Raw genomic sequence first — 20,029 nt, 5'->3', positions numbered from 1 at the left:
TTTAATGTAAGATTACTTATTTCAAAAAAACTTAACTCCTCAAAACAGTCATTCAAAATAGAAGGCATAAAAAACACAATTTCAGATATACAAAGTTGAAAATATTCATCACAAGCTAACCTGCACTAAAAGAAACATTAAAGAAGTCCTTTGAGCAGAAGGAAAATGGTATCATATTAAAACATGGATCTATACAAGGAAGGAAGAACAGCAGAAATGGCTGCCCCATGAGTAAATACAAAAAATATTTTTTAGTACTTAAATCTTTTGAAAAGATCATTGAGAGTGAAATTAGCAAAAATGGCAGAGTAAGGACCTCTAAACATCCTCTCCTTCATAAAAGGCACAAGAATGCTGACAAAAATTGTCAAACTCAAATTTTTAAGAACTCTGGAAATTAACCAAAGGATTGCAAGAACCCTTTGCAGTGGCATTTAATCAAGTAAAAACAGCTGAGTCTTGGTTAGGAAAATCAGGCATTTTAACTTGTGCTATTACTACTCCTTTCTCTCCAGCTCCACACTGAAGAGAAAAACCAACATCCTACAATGATGAGGTTTTTTTAAAGACACCCAAGAAGCCACTTCAACAGGGATGGAACTCATCCAAACTCCAGTTCCCCAAGCAAATCATCACAATTTGACTTATCTGACATTTCCCTGGAAAAACTCACAAAGAGTTCTCTCTTTGTGTGTGTCTCTTAGTGTGTATGTTTTGTTTTTTGTTTTTTTTGAGACAAGATCTCACTCTGTCGCCTGGAGTGCAGTGGTGCTATAACGGCTCACTATAGCCTCCACCTCCAGGACTTAAGCAATCCTTCCACCTCAGCTTCCTGAGTAGCTGGGACTACACACAGCCATGCACCACCACACCCAGCTAATTTTTGTATTCTTCTGTAGAGATGGTGGGCAGAGGGGAGTCTCCCCATGTTGTCCAGGCTGGTCTTGAATTCCTGGGCTCAAGCGATCCACCTACCTCTGCCTCCCAAAGTGCTGGGATTACAGGCATGAGCCATGGTGCCTGCCCCCCCACCCTACTTTTTTTGCAACAGGGTCTCACTCTGTCAACCCAGACTGGAGTGCAGTGGTGCCATAAGGACTTTCTTGACATTACTTGGAAATCACTTGCTGAAAACAGCCTCTTCATACTCCCCATTGCACCCACCCACCATCACTATGTGTGTTTGTCAAAAACAATCAGAAGCAATTGTTTAAACACTGTAACTGCCTAAGGTGGCAATAACAGAATGCGGCAAACAAACAAACAAAAAAAAACAACTTAAAAGGAAAAGCTGGTGAATGGTGAATAATATGTACAAAGGAGACTTTGAAAACATCTGAAATATTCATGGGCAGGAGACCTGTATTTTCAACTTGAGGTTCTTTGTAAGCAGGAAGTAAAAGGTAAGGCAGAGTTGATAACCACTTGGCTGAGTACTGAAGGGGTGAACCAACAAGCATATAGAACCTCACAGTAAAGACTGGAAGCCTTAACTTCAAGGCATTTAAGGAAATCCAAGTCTAATCATAACCACTATAACTGAGTACAGTTTTTGATGATCTCATGGACAAAAATATAACAGACTTTACAAAATAAGTTCAGAGAAGTCATGAAACAAGCAAACAACAGTAAAATAAAAACAACCACAAACCTTGGGAAAATCTTATTTTGAGATGCAACATTATTATTATTTAAAAATGTCTAGTCTTCACCAAAAAATTAAGAGACATGCAAAAAAATACAAAAGTATGGGCATGGGAAAATGAAAAATAGCAATAAGCAGCAATTGTTCCTGATAAAGCCCAGATGTTGGACTTCCTAGGCAAAAGCTATTTTTTTTTTTTTTTTTTCTGAGACAGGGTCTCACTCTATCACTCAGGCTGGAGTGCAAAGGCACCATCACAGCTCAGTGGAGCCTCAACCTCCTGAGCTCAAGTAATTCTCTGATTTCAGCCTCCCAACTCAGCTTCCTCAGTAGCTGGGACTATAGGTGCACACCAACACATCCAGCTAATTTTTTTTCCATTTTTTTGTAGAGACAGGGTTTCACCCATGTTGCCTAGACTGGTCCTGAACTCCTGGGCTCAAGTGATCCACTCTCCTTGGCCTCCCAAAGTGCTGGGATTACAGGCATGAGCCACCACACCTGGCCAAAATACAGAATTCTTAAATGCACAAAAAATAACCACCAAGAAAGACCATGTTCTGGGCCATAAGTCTCAATAAACTTAAAAGAGTCCAAGCTATACAACAGTGTTATTTAACCTGGCCAAAATATAGAATTCTTAAATGCACAAAAAATATCCATCATGAAAGACCATGTTCTGGGCCACAAGTTTCAATAACTTTAAAAGAGTTCAAGTTATGTAACACAGTGTTATCTAACCACAAAAGAATTAAATTATAAATCAAGAACAGGGGACAGAATCTCAGAGGGCAGGATTGGGGTACAGCAAGATGTGGAACAGACCCACAGATCCACTGACTGCTCCCACACACACAAAAGTACACCAATTTAACAACTACACACACACAAAAGCACCTTCATGAGAACCAAAAAACCACTGAGTGGGGTAAAAGCAAACAGCCATCTTAGACTAAAATGGAAGCCATGTACTGAGAATGGCAGAGTCACAAAGAAGGGGCCCATGCCCATCACTGCACAATCAACCAGATCGGCCCAAGATTGATACCATGTGTATTATGATGTGAGGGAAATAAGAGTCTATCCTCTTTAATCCCTTATTGTTTTGACCTTTGTTACAGCAACCTAATGTTTGTACAAAAGGGCTTTCATTTCTTACTTCATTCGTTTCTGCATTGAACGTTTTATAGCATGTATAATTAGTTTAATAACTTAAAATATATACATAATCTATATATGTTTATTTACCTATAAGTAAAAATACAGATATAAGTAGAGATATGTATTTATATATAGGGAGAGTGAAATCCAAATTTATCTATATAGTCTATACAGAGGTTAGATAGATATAACGTGCAGTGGGCCAAAGATAAAGACTTCAGATTTTGGTTTTCTGATACATCAAAATATTTCAAATTATTTACACCTTCCTGAAAATTAAATTCACAAATCTTTATTGAGAATTGGTTATATAAAAGAAACTAAAGTGACACATATAAGTATTTCATTGTTTTAGAAAGTACTATATTCACTCATGAGCAGCAAATTAATTTCAACAAAACAATACCATCCATACTTTTCAAGTAATACTATTAATCTAAAGTTCACTGATTTGAAGTTTTGTTTGTACTTAATTTGGTAAAATCTGTTTTGCTTTATAGCTGTAAACAAACTTTAAGGAAAAATATTTAAATACAGTGGTATATTTGTATATTTTTCAGTGTCTTTAAAATTTTTGTTTATATATATTTATAATAAAATAATTAGGTTTCAAAAAAAAAACAGATAGGATTTAAATATTTACAAACTAAACACAAATCTAAGCAACCCATGGTTCAAAGAAGAAATCAGACCAGGCACAGTGGCTCATGCTTGTAATCCTGGCACTCTGGGAGGCCGAGGTGGGTGGATCATCTGAGGTCAGGAGTTCAAGACCAGCCTGGTCAACATGGAGAAACCCCATCTCTACTAAAGACACAAAAATTAGCTGGGCCTGGTGGCACACACCTATAGTCCCAGCTACTCAAGAGGCTGAGACAGGAGAATCGCTTGACCCAGCAAGTGGAGGTTGCAGTGAGCTAAGATCACGCCACTGCACTCCAGCCCAGGCAACAGAGCAAGATTCTGTCTCAGAAAAAAAAAGCGGGGGGATGGGGGGGATCTGTCTCTGCTGTTCTGCGTCCTCCACCTTGGGAGTCTCTGGTGACTTTGTCACAGCTTCCATTGCCCTGTGATCTCCAGGTCCTGGGAGATGCACAGCTAAGATGCCAGGACATCCTGGAAGCTGAGAAATGACCCTGAACCTGCAGCAACAACCTGGTCTCTCCATCACCCTAGGCTTGTGGACCACCAATCATAACCTCATCCACCTGCATGGACACATTAGTATGTCAGAACATAGCCCTGACTGGGCCATCTAGCTCCAAATGGTCATCCAACTAGGAGCCTTGGACAACGGACACTAGGAACTAGCTGGGAACCTGTAGATAGGCCTCTAGGAAGATCTGACTGCTGTTTTTCCAAAACAGTGGCCCCTGTCAGCAGGAGGCAGTTAAAATCGGTCTTCATCCTTATCCTTATCCTTATTCTAATGGCACTTAGATGCACGTTTTTAGAGGGGAGAATAAGATAGCCAAGTTAACAAAAGGTTCCAGGAGAATCTCCAACCAATGCGCATACTAGGAAGACAGGGTGAAGACTTGTTAAGTCTATGCCATTTGCAGGGGGGTGGAGCCTGGCCTCTCCTGTTTCTGTGTGAAGACCTGGGATCAAATCAGTGAGGTGGACAGTCTGTTAGCAGGACTTGATCTCACTTTGCTGAGTTGTTTTTCTTTTTCATTCAATAATTTTACTCCTCACCCTTCTATGTGTCTGAGAGCCTAATCTTTCCTGGTCATGTGACAAGAACCCAGTATTTTCCGTTTTTTTGAGATGGAGTCTTACTCTGTTGCCCAGGCTGGAGTGCAATGGCATGATATTGGCTCACTGCAATCTCTGCCTCCCGAAGAAGCCAGTATTTTCTACAACAATATTTTATACATTTCTTTCTACACTGATTATATAATTATGGCTTTACAGCAGGAAACAAAAAAAATAAAGAATGTCACAAAAAAAGAAGAAATCAAAAGGGAAATTATCAAATGTTTTAAACTAAATAAAAATGAAAACAATATATCAGAATTTGTGGGATAGCAGTACAAGCAGTACCTAGGAAAGAATTTACAGCACTAAATAAATATATTAGAAAAGAAGAATGATCTAAAATTAATGACCTCAGAGATCATACTAAAAACTTTAAAAGCCTGTAATTCTAGCACTTTGGGATGCCAAAGCAGGTGGATCACTTGAGCCTGCGAGCTCAAAACCAGCCTGGGCAACATGGTAAAACTCTGTCTCTACAAAAAATACAAAAATAAGGCAGGCGTGGTGGTACATGCCTGTACTACCACCTACTTGGGAAGCTGAGGTGGGAGAATTGCTTAAGCCAGGGAGGTCAAGGCTCCCATTTATTTGCAGGGTTTTATGGCTACAGCATATTCTTCACTCATTGCACACATGACAGACACCCGTACATCTTCACCTGCATTGTATTTTCCTTGTATTTATTTGCCCACTTCACCTTCTGGCAGTTTAGGATCCTCAGGAACTTCATCGGTTTCTGTCAGCAGGGGAAGGCAACTATCTTGAATGTGTATCAGCTGATAATCGTGTCTGAATATTTGGAACACCATGTTGTGAACAGAAGGACAAATATCTTTTTTTTTTTTTTGCCCATGAAAATAGCAATTCCAACAAGGTGAACCTTGGCATGACCATGTTTTCCAGTTTTGGAAGTTGACATCTTCACTATTTTGCATGGTTTTCCTTTGAACACCATGAAGCCACTTTTGCGCAAGTGCTCACAGGTCGAGCACTGCATAGGGTAAGTGCTGGAAGCCCCAGCATCTCCAGTAGTTAAATCAGTTTCGTACAGCATGGTGAGCTGGGGAGATGGTAGTTTTTCCGTGGGAACTTTCAGCAGGCAAAGAGTGCCTTTCACCTGCATACCAGCACGGGTCCCCTAGAGCTGCAGAGCCAGCGGCAGCGGTGGTAGCCGCAGCAGTTCCCAATAAGGGAATATTATATAAAACTTTATGACAATAAATATGGTAACTCAGATTCAGCAAATTTCTTGAAAGATACAAACTACCAAAGCTTACAAAAAAAAAAGGTAATATGAATAACTCTATATCTACTTTAAAAATTGAAGCCTTGTTTAAAATTCTCCCACAAAAAACACCAGGTCCAGATGGCTTCATTAATGAATTCCAACACTGACAGTAAAAAAAAAAAAAAAAATCAGTTCTACACAACTCTTCCAAAAATATGAGGAGAAAAGACTTCCCAATTCTTCCTATGAGACTTGATAGTTCTATCAATGCAAAAGATAGAATGAAAAAAAAAAAGACATTAAAGAAAACAGTGTTAGGCATGATGGTGCATCATGATGGTGCATGCCTGTAATCTCAACTACTTGGAAGGCTGAAGCAGGAGAATCACTGAAGCCCAGGAGATTGAGACCAGCCTGGGCAACACAGTGGGATCCACTCTCAAAAAAATTATTTTTAATGAGAAAGAAAACAATGTCCCTCATGATGTAATTCACATTAACAAAGTTTAAAAAAAAAACATCTCAGTAAGACACAGAAATAACACGTGACAGAAAGAATTTTTACATCCATTTCTGAAAAAAGCTCTAAACAAGCTAGGAATAGAAGGGATCAAGCTCAATTTGATACAGAATTTACACAAAACCAACAGCTATCATTATAACTTAATGGCTAAAGACTAAATGTTTTCCCCTAAGATTAGAAACGAGACAAGGATGTTGCTTTCAACCACCTCTATTCAACATTATACTGGAGTAGCCAGTGAAATCAAGCAAGAAAAAAAAAAAAAAGACATCCAAACTAGAAAGGAAGAAAAACTTTTTATTCACAGACATGACTGACTATATGAAAAACCCAATGGAATCTATAAAAAAGTTGGTGTGGGGGTGGGCAGGTGTGGTGGCTCACTCCTGTTATCCCAGCACTTTAGGAGGCCAAGACAGGAGGATCACTTGAGCTCAGGAGTTGAGGACCAGTCAGCCTAGGCAACATAATGAGACCTCATCGCTACTAAAAATAAAAAATAAAAATAAAAAATAGCCGAGCATAGCGACACAGGCCAATAAGGCCAGCTACTCAGGAGGCTAAGGAGGGAGGATCACTGGAGATTGCAGCTGCAGTGAGCTATGATGACATCACTACACTCCAGCCTAGGCAATAGAGGGTGACCTTGTCTCAAAAAAAAAAAAAAAAGGTTAATGGCACTAATATTTAAGTCTAGCCAGGTTGCAGAATATAAGATCAACATGTAACTATCAACTGTATATCTATATACTAGCAACAAACAATTGAAAATTGTAGAACACCATTTATAACAACATCCTCAAAAATATTGAGAGATAAATCTTACCAAAGATGTAAAAGACCTGTACACTACTATAAAATACTGCCAAGAGAAATTAAAGAACTTAATAAAAAGTTAAACACATACTTATCATCTGATCTAGTCATTCCATTCCTAGATAATTACTGAAGAGCAAAAAAATGTATGTCTATATAAACTTGAATGTAATAGCCAAAAATTAAAAACAACCTATATATCCATCAACAAGTGAATAGATTTAAAAAATTGTGATATCCAATGGAATACTATTACCTTAGCAACAAAAAGGAATGTATTATTGACACATGTAACAACATGGATAAATCTCAAAATAATTATACCAAGTGGGAGAAGCCAAATATAAAAGGGTACATACTATGTGGTTCCATGTACATTAAATGGCAGAAAAAGCAAACTAATCTACAGTGACAGAAAGAACTTAACTGGTTTCCCATATATGGGTGGGCTGAGAGGAGTGTGAAAGAGGGATTACAAAGAGATATGAAGAAACTTTGGGGATAATGGATATGTTCAGTATCTTGACTGTGGTGGTTTCATGGGTATATACATGTCAGAGTTTATCATGTTGTACACTTTAAATATACACAGTTTACTGTATTTCAATTATACCTACAAAATACCTTTTAAAAAGACAACTAAGTAATATTACCTTTTCCTTTCAGGTCTAAAACCAACACTATATTCCCTTTCCTTTTTTTTTTTTATAAATTGGCAAGCAAAAATTGCATATATTTATGGTGTATAACATGATGTTTTCATATGTCTGCAGTGTAGAATGGCAAAATCAAGCTACTTAATTTATGCAGTACCTCACAATACTTATCATTTTTTGTAATGAGACTAGTTAAAATCTATTCTTAGAAATTCTCAAGTATAGGCTGGGGGCAGTGGCTCATGCCTATAACCCCAGCACTTTGTGAGGCGAAGGCAGGTGGATCACCTGAGGCCGGGAGTTCAAGACCAGCCTGACCAACATGGAGAAACCCTGTCTCTACCAAAAATACAAAATTAGCCAGGTGTGGTGGCGCATGCCTGTAATCCCAGCTACTCGGGAGGCTGAGGCAGAAGAATCCCTTGAACCCAGGAGGCTGATGTTGTGGTGAGCCAAGATCGCACCATCGCAAGCCAGCCTGGCAACAAGAGCGAAATTCTGTCTCCAAAAAAAAAAAAAAAAAGGAAAGAAAGAAAGAAATGTTCTTCCTTTTTTTTTTTTTTTTTGAGACGGAGTCTCACTCTGCCAGCCAGGCTGAAGTGCAGTGGCCGGATCTCGGCTCACTGTAAGTTCCGTAAGTTCCGCCTCCCGGGTTTACGCCATTCTCCTGCCTCCGCCTCCCGAGTAGCTGGGACTACAGACACCCGCCACCTCGCCTGGCTAGTTTTTTGTATTTTATTTTTTAGTGGAGACGGGGTTTCACCATGTTAGGCAGGATGGTCTCGATCTCCTGACCTCGTGATCCGCCCGTCTCAGCCTCCCAGAGTGCTGGGATTACAGGCGTGAGCCACCGCGCCCGGCCTGAAATTTTCAAGTATATAATGTTACTTACTATAGTCATCATGATGTACAACAGATCTCTTGACCTTATTCCTCCTATGTAACTAAAAAATTTGTGTCCTTTGACCAATATCTCTCCAGTCCCCCCAGCCTTTAGTAACTACCACTTTGCTCTTTGTTTCTATGCATTCAACTTTTCAGATTCCACATATAAGTGAGATTGTGGAGTACTTGTCCTTCTGTATTATCTTTCCTTTGGACATTGGATGGTATTACTTGTAAAACATTCCACAACTAAACATTTTTTCCCATATTCTCTACATTATTACAAGTTTCGATGCTAGGCACAGCTGTTAAAGCTTGCAGAAATACAAATACATCAGCAAAAATATTCTCACCAACCATCACAATGCAGTTACAGACAGGACCTGCCTCTGCTTTCTCCCCTTATAGGGGGATATACAATGACTACAGTCATCTCTTTCTTTGCATCATTAATGACCCAAAGACACTCACTTAAAAAAAAAAAAAAAATACCACTGTCACACTCCTCAATCTTCCACACCACCTTTTTTGCTTTCCTATCTTCCAGTTCCTCTTGGTTACTAAAAATAATGTCTACACTTTTATTTAGTTTTACTTCATCTTCTCACATCTATCAAATATTTTTTAAAGATATGTTTAAGAATAAGAATAGTATTTTTCTTTCTTTTTTTTAAATTGCTGCTCCTTGTGGACCAGGGCTACCCTGCAGGCAGTGTGCCCAGAGTAGTAAGAACAGTATTTCTATAGCTTCTCAGCCTTCTGGCTAAGATCTAGTGTAGTTATGTTTTTATCAGTTTAATATCTGGAATATCTTCTATCCAAAGACAATTTTGTTTGTTTTGTTTTGTTTTTGAGACAGAGTTTCGCTCTTGTTGCTCAGACTACAATACAATGGCGTGATCTCGACTCACCACAACCTCCACCTCCCGGGTTCAAACAATTCTCCCGCCTCAGCCTCCCGACTAGCTAGGATTACAGGCATGCACCACCACGCCTGGCTAATTTTTTTTTGTATTTTCAGTAGAGACGGGTTTCTCCATGTTGGTTAGGCTGGTCTGGAACTCCTGACCTCAGGCGATCCACCTACCTCGGCCTCCCAAAGTGCTGGGATTACAGGCATGAGCCACTGCGCCCAGCCCTAAATGAGTTTTTGAAGCAGGGAGATGGAATAGGATCTTGCTTGATCTACTCCACACGTCAATCTGGTATTGCAATACCTCCAGGAATGGTGCACCACCCCCCACCTCAAAGGATAAAAATTAAAATTAAAATCAAAAACAGTATTTCTATATGTTTACCTCAAGTACTGGTCCAGCTCCAAGAATAATCTGTTCTACTCCACTGGCAAATCCTTTCTGACTGAGAGCAGTAAGGTGGTGAATAAGAAAGTTTGTGCTTTGAGTCTTCCCAGAACCACTCTCTCCCGAAATCACGATGCACTGATTCTTTTTGCGCTGAAGCATGGCATGATAAGCTACATCAGCCACAGCATAAATGTGGGGCTCAAGTTTTCCCAGTTGGTGGTTATCATACATTTTGACATATTTGGGGTTATAAATAGGAAGAAACTTGAATGGGTTAATAACTATTAGAATACTGCCAACATAGGTATAAATTTTTTCATGCTTAAAGCGATTTCGTAGGTTTTCTAAGAGAGTTTTCTCATTCAAATCAGGTAAACTACATAAATCATCAAAGTCTTTCTGTTGAGGCTGTGGAAGAAAACCCCGTTCCATCATCCTGCGACGTTCTTCTGTTACTCGTAGCCATGACTGCAGGCTACCATAATGGATTGATCCATCAAGGTTTTTCTCTCTCAGAAGAAAGCGGTAGTCCTCTCCGCTTAAGCGATTTTCCAGAGCCATTCGGGGCCACATCATCATTCGCTGAACTGGACAGTCTGTTGGATTGAGAATCCATTCTTCTCCACCAAATTCCTTTACCTCTGCTAGAACATAACATTTTGTTTTGTCAAGATGAAGTTTGTTTATAAGAGACTCAATCACCTCAGCAGCTGTGGAGTTTTTTCTGGCAGGAATAGGACAGTAGATTGTCCCTTCTGAAATAGTCCCAGGATAGATCCGTAATGTACGTTCATTATCTTCAAAGCGTCGTCTTCCTCCATCATTTATATTCATATTGGATCCTGTCCCATCAGCATGGATAGTATATGTTCAAAGTCGTGCAAACCATTTTCTTGGTAAAATAACTGTAACATAAAAGATGCAAAATATTTAGAAGTAAATATACATTGCTTTCTGATGTTCAAGAAAGAAAAGCTTAACAAGCATGTTGATTACATCTTCTAAAACACAAAATACTAACTCGTGTCTTAGCACAGCAACAGTTTCATTGAGACCACATAATATTAAGTTTCACTGTCCAAATTTAGGCACTTTCTAAAAATAGTAACTTGCCAAAAAAAAATATTTCAATGTTTTATTATACAAAAATCCAAAGAGTACAAAGAAAAAATTTTCCCCTGCTGTCTCAAATGTCTGTAAGGAACTTGTGATTAGAACCAAGTTCTTTCCTTATACTTAACAAAGACTGGATTAAGACAGAATAATCATGCAAATCTAATTGCCCTGTACCCAAAATTTCTTAAGGATAAAGCAAAAACAAGAAAGAATTCCAACAATGGAGCAAACATTTTGTAAAATTTGTTAAAAACAGTAAGAAGACGGATAAACAGAGAAATTACATAAAACCAAGAAAATGATGAGAGAAACCAACTAAAGAGATAGACATATATTTTCAAGGAATTCTAGGCTCTCACTCCCTCCCTCCCACAAGGTGGGAAGGAGAAGGGAGTTTGGCAAGAGCAATAAAAGAATCCTTCCCCCGACTTGCTGAGCAAATTTAACAAAATTATACGACTAGGCACCACTACAAATTGTATTCAGCTTCCCCTTGTCCTTCAATGCTACCACTATATCTTTTTACCTAACCTTATTTATTGCATTCCTTACAAGTATTCTGCATTTTCTTCCCATCTTCTCAAACCTCATACACAGTACATCACACTTCTAGAAGAATGATTTCAACTTTTATACCTCACTGAGAAAAGAGTATTTCCTTCAAATGGCTTCTCCAACTCAAAATTTATTCCTATCTTTACTTCATCTATCTTATTCCATTCCTGTCTTCTACTGAGAAAATATGCCCCACACACTTTCCAGGGCTGATAAAACCTATTTGCTATCATCTTCATTAGTTAGTTATATGCCCCCCAAAAAAACCACTCTCATGTGTCATCAATATTTCCCTTATTTCATCCTTTAACATATAAGGATGATGTGCTATTAAAAAAATAAGAAGAAGAAATACTTTCAGTTACTTCACTTTTTTTGTTTTTTGTTTTGTTTTTTTGAGACAGGGTCTTGTTCTGTCGCCTAGGCTAGAGCACAGCGACGTGACCTTGGCTCACTGCACCCTCCATCTCCAGGGCTCAGGTGATCCTCTCACCTCAACCTGGCTGGGACTACAGGTGTGCGCCACCTTGCCTGGCTAAATTTTTGTATTTTTAGTAGAGACGGGGTTTCAACATGTTGCCCAGGGTACTCTCTATCCTCTCATACTACTACATATTTGTCAGAGTCTTCTAATCAAGAAACTATTTTTTCCCTTTTGCCAAGATGGTCTTTCAAATACAGAGATTAATACAGAACATACAAAAAAAAACCCAGCCATATAGGCCAGGTGGTGGCTCATACCTGTAATCTCAGCACTTTGGGAGGCCAAGGCGGGCGGATCACCTGAGGTCAGGAGTTTGAGATCAGCCTGGCCAACATGGTGAAACCCTGTCTCTACTAAAAATACAAAATTAGCCAGGCAAGGTGGCATGTCCCTGTAATCCCAGTTACCCAGAGGCCTGAGGCAGGAGAATCACTTGAGCCTGGGAGGCAGAGGTTACAGTGAGCTGAGGTCGCACCCCTGCACTCCAGCTTGGTGACAGAGTGAGACTCTGTCTCAAAAAAAAAATTTTAAAAATAAACTCGTTAGGAAAGGATAAACATTTCACTGTGGTACTGGTTCAACTGCTAATCTGAGTTGAAGTGAAGAAAATTAACAGTCCTATCTCACAGCATACTAAAAATAGATTCCATCTATGGATTTGTACCTATCAATCTGTTCTGGGCTCTATATTCTATTCCATAGGTCTATTTTTCCGCCCCGAACCTCTGTTAATTACTATAGTCCTATAATAAATTTTGGTATCTGAAGGGCACATTACCTTAATGCGTTGTTCTTTACAAATTTTACGTTGGCTATTTACTCTACCATAAAAATGTTTAAGTTCACATGTTTACTATCATGAATAAAAACCTTTTCAGATTTTAATACTGCATTGATTTTACAGAGTAATATTGGACAGAACTGACATCTTATTGACTCTTCTCATTCATGAACACCATGCTGTTGGCTTTTAAAAATTACAACTATATTTTTCACTTCTAAAGCTTTTGTCATTTTCAAATCTACCTGATCTTTTTTCTGCCGGTTTACATTCCGAAATTATTTATACTTAAGGGCTATTACTCCTTTTCTTTTTGAAAATCCTGAGTATGTGATTTAATATTTTTCAGACTAACATTGAAACGTCATCCAGACTGAACTGCTCTTCTGGTTGTTTATTTCATATCTTCCTTAGCATGAGATGACTTCGTATGTTTGAGAATTTAGCTTTACAAGTGGACTTTTGATGGAACTTCTTTTGTTTTTCATACAAACACTGAGAACCTGTTTACTACTTTTTTTTTTTTTTTTTTTTTTTTTTTTTGTTGTTGAGACGGAGTCTCGCTCTGTCGCCCAGGCTGGAGTGCAGTGGCCAGATCTCAGCTCACTGCAAGCTCCGCCTCCCGGGTTTATGCCATTCTCCTGCCTCAGCCTCCCGAGTAGCTGGGACTACAGGTGCCCGCCACCTCGCCCGGCTAGTTTTTTTTTTTTTTAGTAGAGACGGGGTTTCACCGTGTTAGCCAGGATGGTCTCAATCTCCTGACCTCGTGATCCGCCCGTCTCGGCCTCCCAAAGTGCTGGGATTACATGTTTACTACTTTTTTAAATATATTTTTTAACTAAAAACTTTTGGTATTAAATGATCAATTGATATTCAAATTTCCTCAGTTATCTCATAAATATTTTTCTTACAGGTAGTCTAGATGGAGATTCTGCTCTACAGTAACAGTGAGGATATACTCTGAGTTACCAAGTTCCTAGTTGCATAGCTATGTTTAGTTTCCTGAATCTCTAAGTATTTGGTTCATATAAGCTATGGCATCTGGCAGCAGTCAGCAGCAAATCTTCTTACAGCCAGGGAGGCTGTGACCTGTACCACTCCAGAAGATGTGCTAAGTCAAGGGGTCCCCAACCACTGGGCCATGGACCAGTGCCAGTCCATGGCCTGTCAGGAATTGGGCCACACAGCAGAAGATGAGCAGCAAGCAAGTGAGCATTACTGCCTGGGCTCTGCCTCCTGTCAGATAGTCAGCAGCATTAGATTGTCATGGAAGCATAAGCACTACTGTGAACTGCACATGCAAGGGATCTAGATTGCATGCTCCTTATGAGAATCTAACTAATGCCTGATGACCTAATACCTGATGATCTGAGGCAGACTAGTTTCATCCCGAAACCATCCCCTACTACCCCATCTGTGGAAAAACTGTCATCTATGAAACCAGTCCCTGGTGCCAAAAAGGTTAAAGACCATTGTACTAAGTAACTACAATCTAATCCCTAAAGTTGTATAATATGGCAGCTCTGGAGGTAAACTCAGAAACATCTTTTTTAACAGAGGAGTCCTATCTTGGTCCACTGTTTCCAACAATAAGCCCAACTCTAATTACAATTCCCTATTACTTCAAAGCAGCCAAAACCTCACCTGCTCCTTCCTGAAACACAGAAATGTTTACGTTTTTTGAGTCCTAGTTTTGTCAATTTGGTTTTATCTTTGTTATTTTATCAATTACTGCTTTCTTTTTTGGTTTTCGTTTTACAAAAAGGAGGGCTTGTCTCAAAATACCACTCAGAAATCCATCTTGATCACAAGCCAGTCCTTGCTAAAATACTTCAAAAATCTGTATTTGCAAATGCGAGACATGAGCTTTCATTAAAATCATCTGGGGAACTTTTTCAAAACATGTATTACCGGCCAGGCATGGTGGCTCATGCCTGTAATCCCAGCACTTTGGGAGGCCCAGGCGGGTGGATCACGAGGTCAGGAGATGAGGACCATCCTGGTTAACATGGTGAAACTCCATCTCTACGAACAATACAAAAATTAGCCGGGCGTGGTGGCGGGTACCTGTAGTCCCAGCTACTCGGGAGGCTGAGGCAGGAGAATGGCATGAACCCGGGAGGCAGAGCTTGCAGTGAGCCAAGATCACACCACTGCGCTCCAGCCTGGGCGACAAGAGTGACACTCCATCTCTAAATAAATAAATATAATTTTTAAATGTACATTACCAGGCTCAACAATAGTTATGAGCTGAGGAAATGTAGGTAATTCTCTTATTGCTGATCCAGAAAATCGTATTTGAAAATCACTGTATTCCCAAGTATTTGGGAACTCACTTTCTACTCCCTTACCACTCTTACCACATAGCAAGCTACCTGACAACGCTCTGGAAAAGTCACGAAATTCCAGAGTTGGTAATCCAAAGGTCTTTCCTCATTCTTCATTTTAACACACCACACTACGGCATGACTAAAGCAGCCAATTTCTAGTTCTTGAAAGTGTCCTCACATAGTTATTTTTCTTGTAGTCTTCCTGATAGTCTTGCTCTTTTTCTTACTCACTCCTACAGCTCCTTTTCCATTAACTCATTTTATTTTGTTGTTGTTTTGTTTTTGTATTTGTTTTTGTTTTATAGAGCCAGGGTCTGTCTCTGTCATGCAGGTTGGAGTACAGTGACACAATCATGGCTCACTGCAGCCTCAACTTTCTGGGCTCAAGTGATCCTCCTGCCTCAGTCTCCCAAGTAGCTGTGACTATAAGTGCATGCCACCAATGGCAGCAGCGGCCCATCAACAGCAGCCACTGCCATGACACCAGCTGCAGTGGGGGAGGTGCAGCCAGGACTGTATGCTCCATGGAGGCAGCAGAAGCCAGGAACAGGTGGGAGCCCCGCCACCTTCTGAGTTGACAGGGCAGGAGTTTCGCGCTCCCTGGGTGCAGCTGTGGCCACCCATCCAGGTGCGCTGCAGACCGGGGCATCACTGTGTTCTTGGGGGATGGAAGTAGGCAGGAGCCCCACCCTCCCAGGCACAGCTGCAGCCGCCCAACCTGCAGCTGCAGACCCAGGCATCTCTGCACTCTCAGAGGCCTGGGAAGGCCCCCTGCCCAGACCCTGCAGGTTCAGAAGTGTTTGCTCCCACTGCCTGGCCTCTTCTCACTCCCAGCACCCACTCCAATCTCAGAGCAAGATTATGTCCGAGCCTGGGCACTGTCAAAGTCTGGTCAAGTGTGCGCACGCTCCAGATAGCACTGATACACCAGTCCCCTGCCACCTCGGCCCCCTCTAAACTTTGGGCGCCTACAAACGCTAGAGGGAGGCCGTGGGGGTACTGAGGGCAGTTCAGTGCTGGCCTGTAGGCGCCCCCTGTCACAAACAGCCTGGGCACCATGAACAGCAGCAGGAGGCAGACAGGCTCCTGGGCAAAAGGAGGCAGGTCCCTGGTGAAGCCCCACCTTCAAGCCAGGGAAGGCCTGAAGCCTGGGGACAAGGCTTTTCATTGGCACCTGATGACCAGAGTGGGAACTTCTGGTGCTTTCTCCAGGCCCACCCATAGTTGTCCATGAACCAATGAGTACACACTTCCTCCCTGCTGAGACCTATAAAAGCCCAAACTCAGCCAGACTTGAGGAGACAACCACCTGCCAGTTGCAGAGAAAAGCTGCCCACCCCAGGGTCTCCTCTCTGCCGAGAGCTGAGATGACGGGACAACCAGCTGCAGGGAGAAGCTACCAACCCCGGGGTCTCCTCTGCTGAGAGCTGAAGAGTTATGCAACAACCAACTACAGAGAGGAGCTACCCACTCCATGGTCTCCACTCTGCTGAGAGCTGAACACTCATCAGGATACCCTGGTTGCAGAGAGGAGCTACCCACTGCAAGTCTCCTCTGAGCTGTTCTATCATTCAATAAAGCTCCTCTTCGCCTTGCTCACCTTCCACTTCTCCACATACCTCATTCCTCCTGGGTGCAGAACAAGAACTCAGGACCTGCCGAATGGCAGGGCTAAAAGAGCCATAATACAAACAGGGCTGAAATACGCCCCTTGCTCATAGGCAACAGGAGAGAAGAGAGAAGGAGAAAAGAGCTAGGACTTTCATGGAGCCCAGACCTGGGGGCTCCCTGAGCCAAGGCTGTGACACCCTCTTTGAGGCTCTGCGGTTCCTGGCATCTCCAAGCTTCCGAACACCACTGCATTCCCCAGTGCCAGCCGTGGAAGCTGCTTATGGTACACCTAGTCCAGCCACAGCCTTGCAGGGAAGCCAGCGCCTGTGCCTGCACCCGGAGCTGCCTGCCCCACTGCAGCCAGCATGCTCCGTTGTGTACAGTGGCCAAACTCCTCACTCACTCACACAACCCTCGCCACTCCATGCCTGGCTCACCTTTGGTAGGTGTGGGATCCAGGCTGGTAGTGCAAGCCAAAAATAGTCTGCCATTCAGAGTGAGCAGAACAAGCCCAGCAGACCCAAGAAAAACTCAGGCAAAGGCGTCACTGGCCACAGACATTTCCAGCCAGAAAAGTATCATCCCAAGAAGTATCAACCCATAGCAAGATGGAATGCTGCCCAGGCTGGTCCACAAAGCCAAAAATTTTTGTATAAAAATTTTTACTATATGCTCCTTTACAGGAAAATTTTGCTGATCGTTGTTCTAGGGTAGCCACTAAAAAATATTTTTTTAGGCTGGGCCTGGTGGCTCACGCCTGTAATCCCAGCACTTTGGGAGGCTGAGGCAGGCGGATCACTTAAGGTCAGGAGTTTGAGACCAGCCTGGCCAACATGGTGAAACCCTGTCCCTACTAAAAAGTACCAAAAAAAGCAGCCAGGCAGGGTGGTGCGTGCCTGTAATCCCAACAATTCGGGAGGCTGAGGCAAGAGAATCGCTTGAACTCAGGAGGCGCAGGTTGCAATAAGCCAAGATCACACCACTGCATTCTAGCCTGGGCAACTGAGCGCAACTCCATCTCAAAAAAAAAAGATTTTTAAAGTATAACTTTCCATGTGGCACAGATACACCACGGAATACTATGCAGTCATAAAAAAGAATGAGATAACGTTCCTTTATAGCGACATGGATGGAGCTGGAGGCTATTATCCTAAGTAAACTAATGCAAGAACAGAAAACCTAACTCTGCACTTCTAAATGGGAGCTAAAAACTGAGTATACATGAACACAAAGAAGGGACCAATAGACACCAGAGCCTACTTGAGGGTGAAGGGTGGGAGGAAGGCGAGAATCAAAAAACTACCTATCGGGTACTGTGCTTATTATCCGGGTAACAAAATAATCTGTACACCAAACCCCTGCAACTCACAATTTATCTAAAGAACCCACCTGTACATGTACTCCTGAAACCAAAAGTTACAAATAAATAAGTGTAACTTTCCAACTAGTAGAGTGAAAAAATAGAATAATAAGTTCAAAAGAAAGCAAGAAAGGAGAAGGGAAAAAAAGTCAGAATAGGTGGATCAAGTAGAAAACAAATAGTAAAGTTTTAAGCTAAATACAACAGTAATTATATTATATTACATGTAAATGCTTCAGTTAAAAAACAAAGATGGTCAGATCAAATTTTTAAAATTCAACTATCTGCTATTTTCAGTAGACACACATCTATAACATGAGGATGCAGAATCAGAAAGTTTTTTTTTTTTTTTTTTTTAAAGGAGAAGAAATACCATACAAACACTAGCCAAAAGAAAGCTGGTATAATTAAAAAAAAAAAAAAAAAAAAAAAAAAAAAGCTGGTATAATCAAAATAACATCAAGCAAAACAGGAAAAGAAAATTGAATTAAATATCTCTTAAGGGATTTTTTTAGCCTTCCATACTATTATTTTAGGCTTAGGCCTGAGACAAAGGTCTCTGGATATCACTGGTGTTCTTGAAAAGAAGTACAAAACAGAAAAAGATTACAGAAGTTAAGGAGGAAGCCACCGAGTGGCAAGTAAGTAGTTAGCAGATGTTGATCAAATCTGCTACAAAGAAAGCAGGAGTAAGGCCGGGCGCAGTGGCTCACGTCGGTAATCCTAGCACTTTGGGGGGCCGAGGTGGGAGAATACAAGGTCAGGAGTTCAAGACCAGCCTAGCCAAGATGGTGAAATCCCGTCTCTACTAAAAATACAAAAATTAGCCGGGCGTGGTGGCACGTGCCTGTAGCCCCAGCTGCTCAGGAGGCTGAGGCAGGACAATCGCTTGAATCCGGGAGGCGGAAGTTGCAGTGAGTGGAGATCATGCCACTGCACTCCAGCCTGGAGACAGAGCGAGACTCTGTCTCAAAAAAAAAAAAAAAAAAAAGAAAGCAGGAGTATTGTGAGTGAAATGTTTATTAGTTAGGGGGCTTGGGAACACAACTCTATGACTATAAATAGGATCAAGCAAGGAAGCAGAAACTAAAAACTGAAGAAAAAGAGAAAGAAGGTCTAACTGGTGAGCCAAAGTTTCTTGGTAAGCAAGACTAAATGAGATTAAGGTCAAAGGTGGACAGATGTCTCTCAGAAAGGGGGAAAAAAAAAAAGGACACTATTTTACTGAAAGAATTAAAAAAAATTTGCAGAGAAACAGAATTTTAGATAAGATGTGACAAGAGTGCATATCAGCTAATCATTACTACATAGAATATAGAAGCCCAAGTTTTACCTATAGCAGATCAATGTCAAGTAAAAACAAAAGTGGGTGCTGACAGAAAACACATTTTGTACTATTTCAGTTGAAGAAAATGTAATGGAAGAAATAAATTATCAAGCTGGGCACAGTGGTGCATGCCTATAGTCATAGCTATTTGAAAGGCTGAGGTGGGAGGATTGCTTGAGCACAGGAGTTCACGACCAGCCCGGGCAATATTTAAGACACCATCCCTAAATAAACAAAATGTTAATAGTTGGCAGGCCACATGTAGAATGAAAACCTCTCACCTTACACAAAAATCAACTCAAAATGGATCAAGGACTTAAATCTAAGACCTGAATAAAAATTCTACAAGATAATGTCAGAAAAACCTTTCCAGGCTTTGGCTTAGGCAAAGACTTTTATGATCAAGAACCCAAAAGCAAATGCAACAAAAACAAAGATGAACAGATGGGACTTAATTAAACTAAAAAGCCTCTGCACAGAAAAAGA

At 41.0% G+C, this 20,029-nt stretch overlaps 1 protein-coding gene and 1 pseudogene across 14 annotated transcripts in view; one reads left to right on the top strand and one right to left on the bottom strand.

Annotated features, from left to right (window-relative positions):
- MYO9A (myosin IXA) overlaps positions 1-20,029 on the bottom strand; it is a 321,205-nt gene that overhangs the window by 237,447 nt on the left and 63,729 nt on the right. For all 14 annotated transcript variants that reach the window (XM_033189506.1, XM_033189505.1, XM_033189513.1 and 11 more), the window contains exon 2: positions 9,974-10,884. In XM_033189506.1, coding sequence (XP_033045397.1) covers positions 9,974-10,813 — 840 coding nt within the window. In that variant the 5' untranslated portion in view covers positions 10,814-10,884. The remainder of the gene's footprint in view (positions 1-9,973; positions 10,885-20,029) is intronic.
- Positions 9,419-9,587, top strand: LOC117071840 (annotated as a pseudogene).

Source organism: Trachypithecus francoisi, unplaced genomic scaffold (assembly GCF_009764315.1).
Source record: "Trachypithecus francoisi isolate TF-2019V2 unplaced genomic scaffold, Tfra_2.0 Lachesis_group3, whole genome shotgun sequence".
Taxonomy (NCBI): Eukaryota; Metazoa; Chordata; class Mammalia; order Primates; family Cercopithecidae; genus Trachypithecus; species Trachypithecus francoisi.
This window is presented reverse-complemented; position numbering and strand designations above follow the sequence as displayed.